Genomic DNA, 18,500 nt, shown 5'->3' with positions numbered 1-18,500 from the left:
TAATATCACAAGGTCAAGGCCCATGCGCACGTTAGTAGTCCTTTGGTCATGCTTCTTTCATTCTCTTCATTCTCCAAGTAGCATTTAGCAAAATTATGACTTGAGCTTGAAAATGCTATGTAATTTACATACACAAAGTCTGAGTCATCTCCCGTTGTTACAGTTTCCTATGTACTTTATAATAAAACCCTCAACATGCTCAATATACTTTAACAAAAGAAATTGTGTACATGAATGTCCAATGATAGTGAAAACATTAATGTGTCCGAAAGCTGGAAACAAAACTATTTCCGTCAGTGAGTGAGTAATATTGCTTAAAGCCGCACCAGCAGTACTACAGTTACAGAAATAATCACAAGCCAGTGAGTTTCTCCATGAGGCAATTTTATACACGGCTAGCATATTCACGAAAGGCAAAATTCTCATAGACCAATTTGAAATACAAAATTAATTATCATATTTTCATCCGCTCCAACCTGACTACAAAATATCCCGCTTTACATTATTTTATAGTTAAAATGGATAGAATTATCATTAAACCGCCCGCATGTTATCATAAATGAGCGGGCCACTGTTAAAGAAATAAACGACGAGTGGGAGTACAATAAAACACTGCAGGGAGAATAAACCATGAGGGGCGAGTGTTTTATTGTACAATAAACAACAACCACGAGTCGTTTAATGATTTTATGAGATATCAACATTACTTACAGCCTCTTCAAGGATGTTGATAAAATGTACAAGGTTTAAAAATATTTACCCCTATTTAAGGCGGGTATTTCCCGCATATGCTCACACAATCCTCAGGTCGATTACACGTTAATGGTATATGGCTGCAATAACAATGGAGGTCACACACAAGAAACAAATAATTCTAACTTAACCTGTATGGTGTCACTCTAATTGTAAATCTAGTGTATGAATCTAATGCCAAAAAATACATACTAATGACTAATTTACCTAACAGATGGCCAATTACACAATATCCTGCCGACGACGCCAACGGTATGCGATACCATGTGCTATGACTGGAACATATCAGAGCTTGCATGTACGTTTCCAGTAATGTGATCAGACAATTGCGTGGCAGTGGTTCTGTTTCACGCCCACTTTAAATTCCCCAAAATAATACACAAGAGCAGAGACCATATACCGAAGGACAGGCCCCAGGGCTAATTAGTATCTGTATAACCGTAATGAATTGCATGTAACTCTCCTAGGAGGAATAAAGATGATGATAATGATTATCGCGTGACTGTGCGAGATCTGCGAGATTTGAAGGCTCACGTGCAAGTGCTACGGACTTGATTTCATTCATCTATTTCATCCACGGTAAGTTATGTTACTTTTCTTGATTTTGTAAAGGACGACAATCATAATATATGAGTGATCTGTTAAACTTTTTTTGCTGATAATATCTTCTAAGGGAAACTGAATCACGCACTGTCCCGATGCTCTTCATTGTACACATAGAAAATGGCGGCCCCCTCGAAATCTGGAAAATAGTCATTTTCCGAGTGCATATTAGTCAAGAGAAATGTAATGAAAGTCCTTAGTTACTGGGATGTATTAAACGATCTGTGATTCCTCTCAGTAGCTGTGTAATTTGTTTCGCAGTATGTTTTGGAACTGACCAGAGGAATTTCAGCACACATGGTTTATTCTCATTCCAAAATGTCTCGCATAGATATTTGAAGTCACGCTATACATGTGTAATACAGAAGATGGCCGCTCTTCACAGAAAGCACTTCGCGCCCATTTGACCATGAGCGCGACACATACCGGTAATTTCTATCACCGAAGGCGGTGTATACAGACACCCAAAACACAGTGAGCCACAACGGTGACCTATAAGTAATGTTTGATGTATGGTATTGCCATAAACGAGTCACGAGCAATCACAGTCTGGGCGAACAACCACACGGGCTCGGAATATGACACAGACAAAGCTAACAATGTCCTCGCCCGACCCAAACGAAGAGGGATAAGTAGTGAGACTGACCGACACAATAGTTACCGTACAGGCGGCGCGAAAGATTTGCACCTCATTCGTGGGTGACCTCAATGCAAACCTTCTGAGCAAGAATGTCAAAACTAAAGTGCCAAGAGAGGCAACTCCCAATAATTGGAAACTGGGTGTAGGGCAATACGGTCCCAAACCAAATCAGCAGTGCCCCCCCCCCCCCCCCCCCCCCCAAAAAAAAAAAACCCCACCCCTCGGGAAGAGACGTGCTCTGAAGTTGCAAGATGGCCAAGCATCACCAATCGGATTTCGTTACAAAGGACTAATTGGGGTCGGGACGACCAGCTGTGTATATGCCCGCGCATAAAAATGCGTAGCAGTAGCTCCTTGTGATGATGCATAACTGTGATTATAACTACGTGATCGTGTTTATATGGTAAAGTGTTATAACAAATTGTTGCTATCTCTTAGGCATTAAGGCACAGTCAAATGGGGAAAGACAAGACTGGTCCAGTCGGTTAAGATGCTGTGAGTAGCAGTGCAGAAATTCGCCACGTGATTAAGAACACTATGATACTGGGTTCGAATCTCATATTCCACTTGATTATACTTTTAGGTTTGTCACTTGTGATCGTCTAGTCCACGGTCCATTCTAAAAATAAATTTTCGCTCCAAGACGATTGTAAGTCCCATACTTTATGAGTCTTGCGAAAATCAAAGATCACTTTGACGAATGGGGCTGTGGATCAATTTGGCTGCCCTCATATATCAAGATGATATAAAACAATTTATACTCACACATCTGTCGGTTTCTACCCTTGGCTCGCACTTCCCTTTGAGGGTCGAGTTATAACCTGACTAACAAAGGTCAGTCCGAACCTTACAGAGGAGATACTATACTTTTCTGAGCTGACATTCAGTGCAATATTATTTCCAGTATTGTAGAAACTACTTGACCATGGTCAATAGACAGTGTAGTTATATTCTCCTGAGCAAACGTCTTTCCCATACAACATGTAACCAGTGTAGAAGCTGCTTGATCCTGTTATGTGAACACTGTGAATTTGCCGCTGCTAGTTAAACAAGGCAATTAGTGAGTGTGTGAGTTGGGTTTAACGCCGCTTTTAACAGTATTCCAGTTTTATCTCGGCGTGTCAGCTTAATGTGAGAGTAAAACGACCGAAATGATGCAGGTCTCAGACGTTTACCACTTCGCTGAAACCCACGAGCACGGGTATGGTGCTGACTAACCGTGAAAGAAAGTCGTGGCGAACCGGGATTCGAAGGCGTGTCCTAGTGGCGAACCGGGATTCGAAGGCGTGTCCTAGGGACGCAACTCTGCACAGCGATTCGCAGCGCCTTAGACGAGTTGGTCACATGTGCCCCAAACAAAGTAATTAACCTCTAACTGCCCATAGTCCAGGTATCAGGGATGGCCTGTTATCTTGAATGTCCATGGGTATTTATTCACCCATATCCCTGGTGTAGGTGAGTGTGAGTGTGAGTGTGAGTGAGTGAGTTTGGTTTAACGCCGCTTTTAACTGTATTCCAGTTATATCGAGACGTGTCAGCTTTTATGTGGGAGGAAAGCCCGAAGTGATGCAGGTCTCAGACGTTTACCACTTTGGTGAAACCCACGAGCACGGGTATGGTGCTGACAAACCTAGAAACAGTCGGGGCGAACCGGGATTCGAACCCACAATCATAGGTTCCTGGCGTGCCCAAGGGACGCAACTCTGCACAGCGAATTGCGGTGCCTTAGATGACTGGGCACCCGTCGTTGGTAACTTGTTGGTATGTCATGCATTATTTATCACTTTATACCTCGTTCAATTTATACATGTATTGATGAGTATTTCAAAGTGCAAACATTGATAACGCTCAATTCTTGCATTGATATTAAAGCATGATGTATTGATATTTCAGAATCTGTTTCCTTACGTTTTAGCCTCTAATACTCAAATATTGATAACCTCCACGTACGATAAAAGCTACAAGTTAAAAGATAGCCTGACCATGGAAGGTGAGACCCAGTCAACAGCCGTATAATGATCACATGGCGCCCTAGGAAACGGAAAGCAAACAAAGAGTGTTTAGTTTCACCAGGGCCCATTTGCACAAAGCGATCTTTGCGCTACGACTATTGTAAGCCTATGTCAAAGCATGGGAGTTACGATCATCTTAGCGCTAAGATTGCTTTGTGCAAGTGGGCCCTGGTATAGTTTTGAACAAAGTACTAGGAATTCCGTACATGAACTGAGTTATAAATATATGATTTTGTGTACTGGGCCCACTTACACAAAGCGATCTTAGCGCTAAGATGATCGTAACTCCCATGCTTAAACATAGGCTTACGATAGTCTCCGCGCTAAGATCGCTTTGTGCAAGTGGGCCCAGGTCATTACTCATAATGACCATTCCTTAAGGACAGTAAAACCTTTGAAATGCAGATTAAGTGTTGATAATTCAGCAAACAAGAAATGTGTCGGGGATGTTCAACACTGGAAATGGCATAGGCTAATACAGTGCCAGTTATAGAATAATTAAGGTTGTCCATCATGTTTGGTGTTTTGCAGATATTAACAGGGGGAAAATCAACAAAGTCTGACAAATATTTTATCACGTTCAATTTTATCATAATTATTAAGAATTGGAAATTGTGAAATAAGGGAATATTACAACTAACGACCTCGTTTCATTGCCTTTAGACTGCCAAGGGTCAACCCGATAACGCCTATCGGACAGGACCCGCATCTCTCATGGTGTTGGTCTGGTAGAGTTACGCAAATAAATATAAAACGTTAATATATTTATCATCCATCATTATCAAATCACCTGTTCCACGTATACACTCGGTTCATACTAGCAACTGGTAAACTAGTATTCTTACTAAACTTCACTCATAAACACTTTATCATCAATGTCTCGGTCAAACTAGATCATATAATTCTGTCTAGATTGCGCCACTAAAGTTCGCAATAACAACTTTATCGTCAGTTTAATCAGACAATGATATTATCTGTTGTAGATAGAATAGGTATAAATACGGACGACAGACAGTCACAAATCATTCTGTGGCTGTCTAAAAAACTGACTGTTTATTCACTCAGGTAAGAAACGTTACTATCTTGTACAATGTTAAGTCTTAACTACATCCATTGTAAAGTTGTTGTATTACGTCGTGCACCTTGGAAAATGTATCGCAACTAATGTAGTATGTATCTTGTGTAATGATTGTATATCATGTTCATCTAATGTTGGGGGCACGGTAGGCCCAGTCGTCTAAGGCGCCGCGATTCGCTGTGTAGAGTTGCGTCCCTTGGGCACGCCAGAAACCTATGATTGTTGGTTCGAATCCCGGTTCGCCCAGATTATGTTTTTAGGTTTGTCAGCACCATACCCGTGCTCGTGGGTTTCACCAAAGTTGTAAACGTCTGAGACCTGCATCACTTCAGGCTTTCCTCCCACATTAAGCTGACAAGCCGCGATATAACTTGAATACTGTTAAAAGCTGCGTTAAACCAAACTCACGCACTCACTCATCTAATGTTCTTCACATATATGTACTTCTACAACTGATTGTCAACATGCTCTAATAATTAACTGTAATAATTGATTGTAAACATTTCTATTGTTGACTGATTACATATATATACTAGTATATATAGAGAGATTTTGTGGCTGTCCAATAAACTGACTGTTTATTCACTCCGGTCTTGTGTTGTTGTGTGAGTTGGTACCTCTGCCAAGCGAGCTAATTCTCCTCACTCGTTTTTAACACAGATGTGATTTCCTTCAAAACAAAATCTATGCAACATGTTCTGTTGTGAAACCGTTTTCATGCAACAGAAGAATGATTCAAATATATCCTGTTTCGAAAACGTTTATGGAAGTACATGTATGATATATAATACCCGTAATAGCTAAGTCTTGACCTCAGCCAGTGATGATGACTCATAGGAGTGACCTAACCTCTGTAATAATGAACCGACTTAGAGTACGGCAATGGGGCAATGCTTTTAGGTCGATATCAGCAGTGGCCCAGTAAACACATGCTACTTGGCGCGGTGTGGAAGTATCTTATAGGATACAAAAGATTGGGATTGAATAGGAAAATAAATATTTACACAAATACTTTGCCGTATCATAGGATAAATCCCCGGGTTGGTACATGCATGTTCTATCAATATAAGTGAGAGAAGGGCCAGAAGACATGCTGGCAGAAGACGCGCTGTCGTATCAGACTAAAAGTTCTGGTTTTAAGGAGCCTTTATTTACTCGGTTAACTGATCCTTTAAACCGCTTCAAAAATCTGTGATGTGGCTAGGTTACGTTCTGTTACCTGAGCCCAGAGACCATATAATATATTATATCTATTATATGGTCTCTGCTGAGACTCAAGGTCCCTGTTCGCGTGAAACTGGGTCCATGTGTCGACCACGTGTGAACAGCTATTTTTAGCAACAATGATGGCCGACGAACTGTAATCAGCTGCGAGGCATTTGCTATTCTGGGCCACGTGGGTTACGATAGTGCGTCGCCACTTACAACTATAAGCAAGTGCAAGTATGATAATATGTATGACACTACTTAAAACTAAGCTGTCATGATGGATACATTCGCTCTATGTAGCGATTGTGAATCTGCACAACTGCATTCCGCCTCCGGCCCTGTTTCTCATATTCGTTTTGAGGTGAGGTGAGGTGAGGTGAGGTGAGGTGAGGTGAAATGGGGTTTAACGTCGCGTCCAAGATTATTGCACTTATATAGCGGCGTGCATGCATGTGTGTGTGTTTGTGTGGCTGTTTGTACTAGTCCGGACTGATGCCGATATATAGTGCTAGCTCACTGAGATACCATGCCGCAGTTTAACATGAATACCCAACTCAGACACAGTATACTGACTCCCAGTCCTTGTTTTAGCCCCTTAATGCCGAGCGTCAGGCAGGGTAACAACAAGTAGCATCTTTTAACGTCTTTTGGTATGACGCGGCCGGGGATCGAACCCCGGACCTTCCGCACTCCGGGCGGACGCTCTACCACTAGGCCACGGAGGCGGTCGGATAGATAGTTGAAGGTTAACCGAGGATATGTGAATCAGATACGGCTATGTTTGTCACACGTTAAGAATAAGGATACACAAATAGCATCAGTTTAAATCGCAAACCAAAATTACAAGTTTAGGCGGTAGTATTCGTTTTGAAAGACGCACGTACGATCATAGGATCAACAAATGTGACTTTGTAGCTAAGTTCTGTGCATGAAACTCGAGTAATTGATTTGAATTGATTATTTCGTTGCGGGATTACTTACTGTATTGCGTTGCTGCTAACTGACATTGGGTTAGTCTAGCTCTGTTGATGTGTCCCTTTAGTAACTACAAACCACAAGTGTGACTCGGTATCATTAAAGCGGAATTTGGTTGGGGCCTGCAAGTCCAAGCAAGTCCTTCAGAATCCGTTGTTTAGTCTGATAGACTTGATTATGCATATCAATCTAATATTTCATCATTCACCTGACGAAGAACAATAATAAGTATCCCGGATTCGCTGTGTATGTATGATAAGTTGTTTCACATAATATTCCCTATCATAATGTAATAATTGATAAATGCACTAATGACAAAGAGAGAGTGTATCAGTTCAATACATGGCACAACGTTTTATCTCTGGCTTGGTATGCAATGAATCCGAATAATATTGTCGATGTGCTCATTGTCATCATTTATCCATCGTGTATACCACCACATTTAATGTCCACTCATAAACGTTTATAAAAGCTTCTGGATGAATAAAGCTTGATGACAAGAATGTGACTGAGTGAGTGAGTATGGTTTTACGCCGCTTTTAGCAATATTCCAGCAATATCACGGCGGGGAACACCAGAAATGGGCTTCACACATTGTACCCATGTCGGGAATCGAACCCGTGTCTTCTGCGTGACGAGCGACCGCTTTAACCACTAGGCTACCCGCCCGCCCCGACAAGGAAGAGTTCATTGTACTATTCCCAATATGTCATACGAATATGCATATTAATCATTGAATTTCTCAGATAGTGATGATATGCGATATTCGCGAAAAGGTGAACGTATCCTGTCCAACTGGTGGCACCCATCATAAACACATGCAAAGGCAAGTCAATAGCAATCGAAACCAAACACGAGAGAACATAAAATACAAGTCAAAATAGGGAAATGCATCGGAGATCATTTTTGTCACTGATGCTTCAGATTAGGAATGGTGTCTGTGTCTAATATCATATAAATACTTTAAATAAACTTTTAAGAAAGCATTGTATCTTCTTTAGTTGATGATGGCATCCAGGAAGGACATTGACCAAGGGTACGCCTGGGTGGCCTTGGCATCGGCAGTCTCCATTCAGCTTCTGGCAGGGTTGGTTGCTTTTTCATCAGGAGTAATAAACATCGCAATTATGCAAGAGGTGGAGAACGACATCACAAAATCATCATGGATTGGTTCAACTCTAATTGGCTCTTATACAATACTCGGTGGGTGTAATAGCTTGTTTTCGTTAAGTTTACCAGCTTCGTATGTTTGTATTTTCTTTAATTAACAAGCGTTCGCTCGTCATGCCGAAGACCCGGTTTCGATTCCCCATTTGTGGTGTCCCCCGCCGTGATATTGCTGGAATATTGCTAAAAGCGGCGTAAAACCATACCCACTCACTCTTTTATTAACATAATGTTTGAATTATTCTCTGCTGTATAGTGGGTGAGTTTTTTCTTAATGCTTTAATGCAAATGGTGTGAGTGGCGGATGCTACCGGTAGGGTAGGATATGCTGAACCTTTTTTGTATACAGCGGGTGGCATCACTGATTTTTAGAGATTCATTTATACAACACTTACCGCTATTTATTTTTTGGCCTCAATGGGATCTGTTTCGTCGGATAACCAAAACTGGTAATCCCCAGGCGTCTGAGTTTACATTTAGTTTGAAGCCCCTTTAAACAGTATTTCAGTTTCAAGAAGCTGAATATCGGTGATATAAATGTAATTATATTAAATGCGGCATTACACACATTTGACACACTCACTCACCCCAGTTAAACATATTATCTTAACATGTGCCACTATACACAAAGACAGATAGATAGATTTCAGTTATTTATACTTGTGATATCTTGCTTCCCTTCAGGGCCAATAGCTGGCATGGTTCAACATCGATTTGGTTCTAAACTGACGGCATTGTCCGGCGGTACACTAACACTAGTGGGAATGACTTTGGCATCGTTCTGTCAAACAATAGTTGGACTAGTTATCACATATGGATTCATGGCAGGTACGAAACATTATCAAATAAGTTCTCAGTTCGAATAAGGTTTTATGTCACGAAGGTTTGTCAGAGGAGTATCAAGCCAGGTTTGTCAGGCTGCATTTTATAATTGGGCTTTGATTGAGATGTTCTATCCACTACACCACGAAGATGGTCACAAAGTACATAAGGCTTATACGCCGTGATATTAGTGCAAAAAAAATCACGACTAAAATGCTCACTTTTCATAGTCACAGTATGTCTTTCACACCTCCATGGTCTTGGGTAGAGCCTCCACCCGGAGAATGGAAGGTCCAGGGTTCGATCCCCGGTTGCGTCATACCAAAAGACGTTAAAAAATGGTACTTGTTGTTAACCTGCCTGACGCTCGGCATTAAGGGACTAAAACAAGGACTGGTCGGCTCGGAGTCAGTACACTGGGTCTGAGAGGGGTATTCTTGTTAAACTATGACATGGTATCTCAGTGGGCTGGCACCATAAAATCGGCTAGTACAATCAATCAGTCAATCGTGCAATCAATCAATCAATCAATCAATCACGTGGATGTACGTCGCTATATTACTGCATAACTCTTGGACGTGACGTTTAACCCAGTTTCACCTCACGTAGCCTCTTTCTCGCAGTAGCATCGAGTTACTGTCATGTTCTGTCTGTGTGTGTTTTCTATTCAATAGGGTTTGGGTTGTGCCTTGGTGCAAATGTTGTTGGCGTCATTCCTGGACAATATTTCGAGAAGAAGAGGCCAGCTGCCTACGGATTGTGTATGGTAGGAGGAGGGATGGGTCTGTTTGTAGCTGGCCCACTTGCAAGGTTTCTGCTGGATGAATATAAACTGCATGGAACACTACTCATCATCGGTGCTATTGCATTCAACACGTGTATTGCAGCATCCCTCCTACGTAAACCACCTCTCTCCATCAGAACTATTGTAATTGAGGAACATCACGAAAACGAATCAGTCAAGAATACGCATGCAATGGAGGAAGGTGCAATCCGTCCAAGAAATCTACATCCACTTTGCACTGAGGACGGTACCAACATGATGTCATCTGAACACTTGGAAAATTCTTATGATGATCTAACGCAAACTCCTTTTCTCCAAAAAGCAGACTCTTCAAGCACACCAGTTGAAAAGCAAGCCTCAAAACAGTGTTGTGTTTACACGACATCATGTAGTATGCTGAAGACGACTTGCAACAAATCTTTCCTTCTCTATAACACAACCATCATTTTCTGGTCGTTAGGTGACGCTGCGTGTATATTCCACTTACCAAATTATGCAGAGGTGATGGGGAGTTCTCCAACAGCAGCCTCAAATCTGTTAAGTGCGTTGGGTGCTGGGGGCGTGTTTGCGAGGTTCACTATAGGACTTTTGGCCTCCGACTCCAGCATAGAATTTCCCATGCTCCAAGTGGGTTTCGTTGGCATTACTGGACTGATCACAGCTCTGTTTCCGCTGATGTCGAATACATACCACTGGCAAATTGTTTTTAGTTTCTTTTACGGAGTTTACAGTCATGGTACGAATTCCCTAATGGGTCCCTTCGCTATAGAGCTGACGGGTTTGGCGACCGTTGCTGTTGGATTTGGAGTGGTCTATTTCTCATGTGGAATTGGATACCTGCTCGGTCCTGTAATCGCAAGTAAGTTCTGTATTAGTATGTAGGATGTTGACACGTGGTGAGACGTACATTGAAATGTTGGATGGACGTATGTCATTGAACATGCACGTGAACCATGAATGTTTTGGGGCAAACTTTAAACTACGTATCGATGCCCATCGTTAAAAAATTGCGAGTTCAACTTATGCTATTTGTATGTCCTTATTCCTAATGTGTGACAAACATAGCGTATCTGATTCACATATCCTCGGTTAACCTTCAACCATCTTTCCGACCGCCTCCGTGGTCTAGTGGTAGAGCGTCCGCCAGGAGAGCGGAAGGTCCGGGGTTCGATCCCCGGCCGCGTCATACCAAAAGACGTTAAAATATGGTACTTGTTGTTACCCTGTCTGGCGCTCGGCATTAAGGGGGTAAAACAAGGACTGGTCGGCTCGGAGTCAGTATACTGTGTCTGAGTGGGGTATTCATGGGTTATGATTATAAGCTCTTTTCCTAACATAAGGACATATTCTTAAAGGGAGCTATGTAATCCATACCAGAGATGTCGCTTTATAATTTATGCACACATACCAGGTAATCAGTACAGGCATTTTTTCAGGTTTCATTTACGAAGCTTCTGGGGTCTATGATTACACGTTCATTTTCGCAGGTAAGTCGTGAAATTTCCTTGTTCTGTACCTATATGTTTGTAAAGCGCGGTATGTCATTAATGCATAGCATGCAGATTTAAAACATTTAAAATATTGCATTCTTTGAAATAGTTGATGAATCATTAAATCAGCAACATTTTCTCTCGGTGACCTTTAGCTGTATGATATCTTAACTGAGACTGCTTGGACACACTGCTTGGACAGAACAAGAATAAAACACCCATGTCACCCGAAAGACAACTTAATGATTTACGATTGAATCTACTTGTTTCACGTCACGGAATCTACTTGTTTCACGTCACCCGATTTACGATGGAGTCTACTTGTAATAATACACTTGTCTGTCAAAGGGGACTCAATAATTGGCTATCATCCAAGTCTCTAAGCCTGACTATCCGATACAACCAGGTCGTCTCTTACGGCTATGTTATAGAGAACTGATGACCGATACTGACCCAGTTCCCCACGAGTTGACAAGCTATTTGACCTTTGCCCAGCCCCCACTGACACAGGGTAGATATGAAGCCGGTACATTACATCCAGTTCAACACGGATAGTATACAGGGTAGACATGAAGTAGATGCAACACATCCAGTTCAACACGGATAGTATACAGGGTAGATATGAAGTAGATGCAACACATCCAGTTCAACACGGATAGTATACAGGGTAGATATGAAGTAGACGCAACACATCCAGTTCAACACGGATAGTATACAGGGTAGATATGAAGTAGATGCAACACATCCAGTTCAACACGGATAGTATACAGGGTAGATATGAAGTAGATGCAACACATCCAGTTCAACACGGATAGTATACAGGGTAGATATGAAGTAGATGCAACACATCCAGTTCAACACGGATAGTATACAGGGTAGATATGAAGTAGATGCAACACATCCAGTTCAACACGGATAGTATACAGGGTAGATATGAAGTAGATGCAACACATCCAGTTCAACACGGATAGTATACAGGGTAGATATGAAGTAGATGCAACACATCCAGTTCAACACGGATAGTATACAGGGTAGATATGAAGTAGATGCAACACATCCAGTTCAACACGGATAGTATACAGGGTAGATATGAAGTAGATGCAACACATCCAGTTCAACACGGATAGTATACAGGGTAGATATGAAGAAGATGCAACACATCCAGTTCAACACGGATAGTATACAGGGTAGACATGAAGTAGATTCAACACATCCAGTTCAACACGGATAGTATACAGGGTAGATATGAAGTAGATGCAACACATCCAGTTCAACACGGATAGTATACAGGGTAGACATGAAGTAGATTCAACACATCCAGTTCAACACGGATAGTAAACAGGGTAGATATGAAGTAGATGCAACACATCCAGTTCAACACGGATAGTATACAGGGTAGATACGAAGTAGATGCAACACATCCAGTTCAACACGGATAGTATACAGGGTAGATATGAAGCCGGTACATTACATCCAGTTCAACACGGATAGTATACAGGGTAGACATGAAGTCGATGCAACACATCCAGTTCAACACGGATAGTATACAGGGTAGATATGAAGTAGATTCAACACATCCAGTTCAACACGGATAGTATACAGGGTAGATATGAAGTAGATGCAACACATCCAGTTCAACACGGATAGTATACAGGGTAGATATGAAGTAGATGCAACACACCCAGTTCAACACGGATAGTATACAGGGTAGATATGAAGTAGATGCAACACATCCAGTTCAACACGGATAGTATACAGGGTAGATATGAAGTAGATGCAACACATTCAGTTCAACAAGGATAGTATACAGGGTAGATATGAAGTAGATGCAACACATCCAGTTCAACACGGATAGTATACAGGGTAGATATGAAGTAGATGCAACACATCCAGTTCAACACGGATAGTATACAGGGTAGATATGAAGTAGATGCAACACATTCAGTTCAACAAGGATAGTATACAGGGTAGATATGAAGTAGATGCAACACATCCAGTTCAACACGGATAGTATACAGGGTAGATATGAAGTAGATGCAACACATCCAGTTCAACACGGATAGTATACAGGGTAGATATGAAGTAGATTCAACACATCCAGTTCAACACGGATAGTATACAGGGTAGATATGAAGTAGATGCAACACATCCAGTTTAACACGGATATTATACAGGGTAGATATGAAGTAGATGCAACACATCCAGATCAACACGGATAGTATACAGGGTAGATATGAAGTAGATGCAACACATCCAGTTCAACACGGATAGTATACAGGGTAGATATGAAGTAGATGCAACACATCCAGTTCAACACGGATAGTATACAGGGTAGATATGAAGTAGATTCAACACATCCAGTTCAACACGGATAGTATACAGGGTAGATATGAAGTAGATGCAACACATCCAGTTTAACACGGATATTATACAGGGTAGATATGAAGTAGATTCAACACATCCAGTTCAACACGGATAGTATACAGGGTAGATATGAAGTAGATGCAACACATCCAGTTCAACACGGATAGTATACAGGGTAGATATGAAGTAGATGCAACACATCCAGTTCAACACGGATAGTATACAGGGTAGATATGAAGTAGACGCAACACATCCAGTTCAACACGGATAGTATACAGGGTAGATATGAAGTAGATGCAACACATCCAGTTCAACACGGATAGTATACAGGGTAGATATGAAGTAGATGCAACACATCCAGTTCAACACGGATAGTATACAGGGTAGATATGAAGTAGATGCAACACATCCAGTTCAACACGGATAGTATACAGGGTAGATATGAAGTAGATGCAACACATCCAGTTCAACACGGATAGTATACAGGGTAGATATGAAGTAGATGCAACACATCCAGTTCAACACGGATAGTATACAGGGTAGATATGAAGTAGATGCAACACATCCAGTTCAACACGGATAGTATACAGGGTAGATATGAAGTAGATGCAACACATCCAGTTCAACACGGATAGTATACAGGGTAGATATGAAGTAGATGCAACACATCCAGTTCAACACGGATAGTATACAGGGTAGATATGAAGAAGATGCAACACATCCAGTTCAACACGGATAGTATACAGGGTAGACATGAAGTAGATTCAACACATCCAGTTCAACACGGATAGTATACAGGGTAGATATGAAGTAGATGCAACACATCCAGTTCAACACGGATAGTATACAGGGTAGACATGAAGTAGATTCAACACATCCAGTTCAACACGGATAGTAAACAGGGTAGATATGAAGTAGATGCAACACATCCAGTTCAACACGGATAGTATACAGGGTAGATACGAAGTAGATGCAACACATCCAGTTCAACACGGATAGTATACAGGGTAGATATGAAGCCGGTACATTACATCCAGTTCAACACGGATAGTATACAGGGTAGACATGAAGTAGATGCAACACATCCAGTTCAACACGGATAGTATACAGGGTAGATATGAAGTAGATTCAACACATCCAGTTCAACACGGATAGTATACAGGGTAGATATGAAGTAGATGCAACACATCCAGTTCAACACGGATAGTATACAGGGTAGATATGAAGTAGATGCAACACACCCAGTTCAACACGGATAGTATACAGGGTAGATATGAAGTAGATGCAACACATCCAGTTCAACACGGATAGTATACAGGGTAGATATGAAGTAGATGCAACACATTCAGTTCAACAAGGATAGTATACAGGGTAGATATGAAGTAGATGCAACACATCCAGTTCAACACGGATAGTATACAGGGTAGATATGAAGTAGATGCAACACATCCAGTTCAACACGGATAGTATACAGGGTAGATATGAAGTAGATGCAACACATTCAGTTCAACAAGGATAGTATACAGGGTAGATATGAAGTAGATGCAACACATCCAGTTCAACACGGATAGTATACAGGGTAGATATGAAGTAGATGCAACACATCCAGTTCAACACGGATAGTATACAGGGTAGATATGAAGTAGATTCAACACATCCAGTTCAACACGGATAGTATACAGGGTAGATATGAAGTAGATGCAACACATCCAGTTTAACACGGATATTATACAGGGTAGATATGAAGTAGATGCAACACATCCAGATCAACACTGATGTGCTATTTTGTACGGGAGAGGTCATTGTGTAGGTTTTCGGGCCTATTAACCAATCGCGTTTCTTGTTTAAATAAATGTTGTTAAATTCATATGAGACTATTCCAGGTTGAATAGGAAAAAGATTAAGATTGTTTCACTTTTGTCTGACGATTTATGTTAAAACAAATAACTTCTTGGATATTTAACTCTTCTGAAACGCGAACACCGTCATGATCGCATCGCGCCGTTGACGCGAGAATAGAAAACTTCAAAGTGTATAAAGGTTGTTGCAGCATTTTTACTTGACATACAATTATTCAGTGAACTGCGTAATTTAACAGTGAACCCATTGTTACATCATGTGAATGTTTTTTGGGTAGTAGGGGTTTTGGAACTACATGTTGGTTGGTTGGTTTGTTGTTTTACGCCGCACTCAGCAATATTCCAGCTATATGACGGCGGTCTGTAAATAATCGAGTCTGGACCAGACAATCCAGTGATTAATATCATGAGCATTGATCCACGCAATTGGGATCGATGACATGCATCAACCAAGTCAGCGAGCCTGACCACCCGATTCCGTTAGTTGCCTTTTACGACAAGCATAGTCGCCTTTTACGGCAAGAATGGGTTGCTGAAGACCTATTCTACCCCGGATGTTCATGGGCCGGAACTACATGTAAGTAAGAAAAGATGTCATACAACATTAGATGGTAAGTTAGCCTAAGGGTTAAAGCGATGGTTCTTCAAGCTAATGACACATGTTCCACTTCCCATTTGGGTACGTGTAACATCTAATCACTGTGAAGCTGTTCTGACAATTCTAGTGAAGTAAAATCTCTCAACTCTGAAACTCGCTGTAGTACAAATAATTGGAAGGCGGCTCGTGTTTTGAACACCAGTATCAGTACCAAGCATAAGGACAGGTTGTATAACATAACTATTTGTAAAACGTACGTTCACTTGTTTATTTTGTTTCAGGTGTTTGTTTCCTATTAAGTTCCATATCAACGGCAGCAATAACTGTATGTAGGAAGAGACGAGAATTCTGAGCAAACTTTCATTGTGTCTTCTTGAACAGTACGGATCCTTTGTGACACGAAAGTGTGTTAAATGCTAATTCCTACAGTGTGTATTCAACTCATAGAATCAAAGAAGTGCGTATTGTAATCTTTTGATTGTTTGTTTTTGTTTTTTTGTTTTTGTTTTTGTTTTTTCTTTGGGGTGGTCCCTTCAAAATATTATCTTATATTGTGTTCTGTGGGACAAATGTTGCCAGTGTTAGTGTTACCAATTCCTGAAGGTTAGGGTAACGCGTTCCAGGCTACCAGCAATCTTTTTGAGATTGATCTGTCATGCTCGTTGACATGATTGTGCATGCCATCGCATCCGGACGGATCCGGAGTTTGACAATATACGTAATAACAGTCACTGTTTGGTCTGGTCCAAACCAAAATATTGACAGGCCGCTTTAATAAATCTGTAGTGATTTTGTGTATTCTTGTAACGTCATGGTCGAGGTCAGATCCAGTACTCCAATAACGTTGCGACATTGTGCGCTTAACACGGCCTTAAAAGCTACAACGACGTACACGTACACGAATCTAAGCGTTTCTATGTATGTTTACGATACATACATCGTCTCATCAACCCATCTGTAATTGTCTGAAACTACCTCCGGGGGCACGGGTGGCCCAGTCGTCTAAGGCGCCGCGATTCGGTGTGCAGAGTTGCGTCCCTTGGGCACGCCGGAAACCGATGATTATGGGTTCGAATCCCGGTTCGCCCAATTATGTTTCTAGGTTTGTCAGCACCATACCCGTGCTCGTGGGTTTCACCGAAGTGGTAAACGTCTGAGACCTGCATCACTTCGGGCTTTCCTCCCACATTAAGCTGACACGCCGCGATATAACTGGAATAATGTTAAAAGCGGCGCTAAACCCAACTCACTCACTCACGCAAACCACCTCCGTGGTGTAGTGGATAGAGCGTCTGCCTGGAGAGGGAAATGTCAGTGGTTGAACCCATTGCCACATCATTCTTAACGACGTTACCAGGCGGTTATTGTTACCACGTGTTTACACTGGCATTGTAATCAAGGCAAACGCACAAATATCATTACGATACGTTCCTAATTGTGATGGCAGGGAGAAGTCGGAATATAAATATAGAGTTAAAACAGAAAGGGAGACAGTCTACTTGAAATGTATGAAAACGCGTCATGCAAAACTCAACACCTACTTGTCATGGTCCTCAACAATAAGAACACCTTTAACCACGTTGCCGACCAAGCAACGATCCAAGTTGACGACTTTATTGCCCACCTGAAGACCCGCGATAGAGAAGAGTCCAAAACAGTTCCAACGTCTTCCAGGTAATTTCAGGTAACTCTGTTTTAACATAGCGTATTCCTTAATAACAAATTTTGTCAAAAATACACTTTTGGTAAAAAATAATATTCGTTAAAGAATTATATCAGTGTTTGATACTATATACATCATATAATTTTGTTTAACAATAACAACATTCCACCTGGTACCTCCTACAGGGACGAATGTAACCAGGGTCGCGAGGTATGGGGCCAGATGTGGAACCTCCACAATGCTGACGGGAGGAGAAACGTGAATCACGTGTTGGGGTGGAACAGTAAGATTATGAAGCTATTGGGTACACCTCATCCACATATCTTTAAGATGATCACATTCTTCAAGATGGAACAAAACTGTATCTTCCATTCAACAAGTTAGTATCATACTAACACATATTCTTCCCCTGAAGATAGTCACTGTCCAACGGCACGCAATTGTATACCAACATTCAACCAGGGCACACATAGGCATCACATC

The 18,500-nt window shown here is 41.4% G+C and overlaps 1 protein-coding gene across 1 annotated transcript; it reads left to right on the top strand.

Moving 5' to 3' along the window:
- The first annotated feature begins 1,200 nt into the window (after positions 1 to 1,200).
- Positions 1,201 to 17,296, top strand: LOC124130002 (monocarboxylate transporter 5-like). Its single transcript, XM_046493340.2, has 6 exons — positions 1,201 to 1,332; positions 8,272 to 8,473; positions 9,122 to 9,265; positions 9,934 to 10,902; positions 11,480 to 11,530; positions 16,636 to 17,296. Exons 2-6 carry the CDS (start codon positions 8,275 to 8,277, stop codon positions 16,704 to 16,706), a joined length of 1,434 nt encoding a protein of 477 aa, XP_046349296.2. The 5' UTR covers positions 1,201 to 1,332; positions 8,272 to 8,274; the 3' UTR covers positions 16,707 to 17,296.
- Positions 17,297 to 18,500: the final 1,204 nt, after the last annotated feature.

The sequence above is a fragment of the Haliotis rufescens genome, unplaced genomic scaffold (genome assembly GCF_023055435.1).
Source record: "Haliotis rufescens isolate VD_foot unplaced genomic scaffold, xgHalRufe1.0.p SCAF_9, whole genome shotgun sequence".
Taxonomy (NCBI): Eukaryota; Metazoa; Mollusca; class Gastropoda; order Lepetellida; family Haliotidae; genus Haliotis; species Haliotis rufescens.
Note: the sequence above shows the minus strand (reverse complement) of the source record. Positions and strands in the feature narration are given on the sequence as shown.

Bases quoted from the DNA above. Each gene is read 5' to 3' on its own strand.
- LOC124130002 (XM_046493340.2), top strand. From the start codon at position 8,275: ATGATGGCATCCAGGAAGGACATTGACCAAGGGTACGCCTGGGTGGCC. The intron at 8,474-9,121 runs GTGGGTGTAATA...GCTTCCCTTCAG, and splicing joins TGGCTCTTATACAATACTCG to GGCCAATAGCTGGCATGGTT. The intron at 9,266-9,933 runs GTACGAAACATT...TCTATTCAATAG, and splicing joins CACATATGGATTCATGGCAG to GGTTTGGGTTGTGCCTTGGT.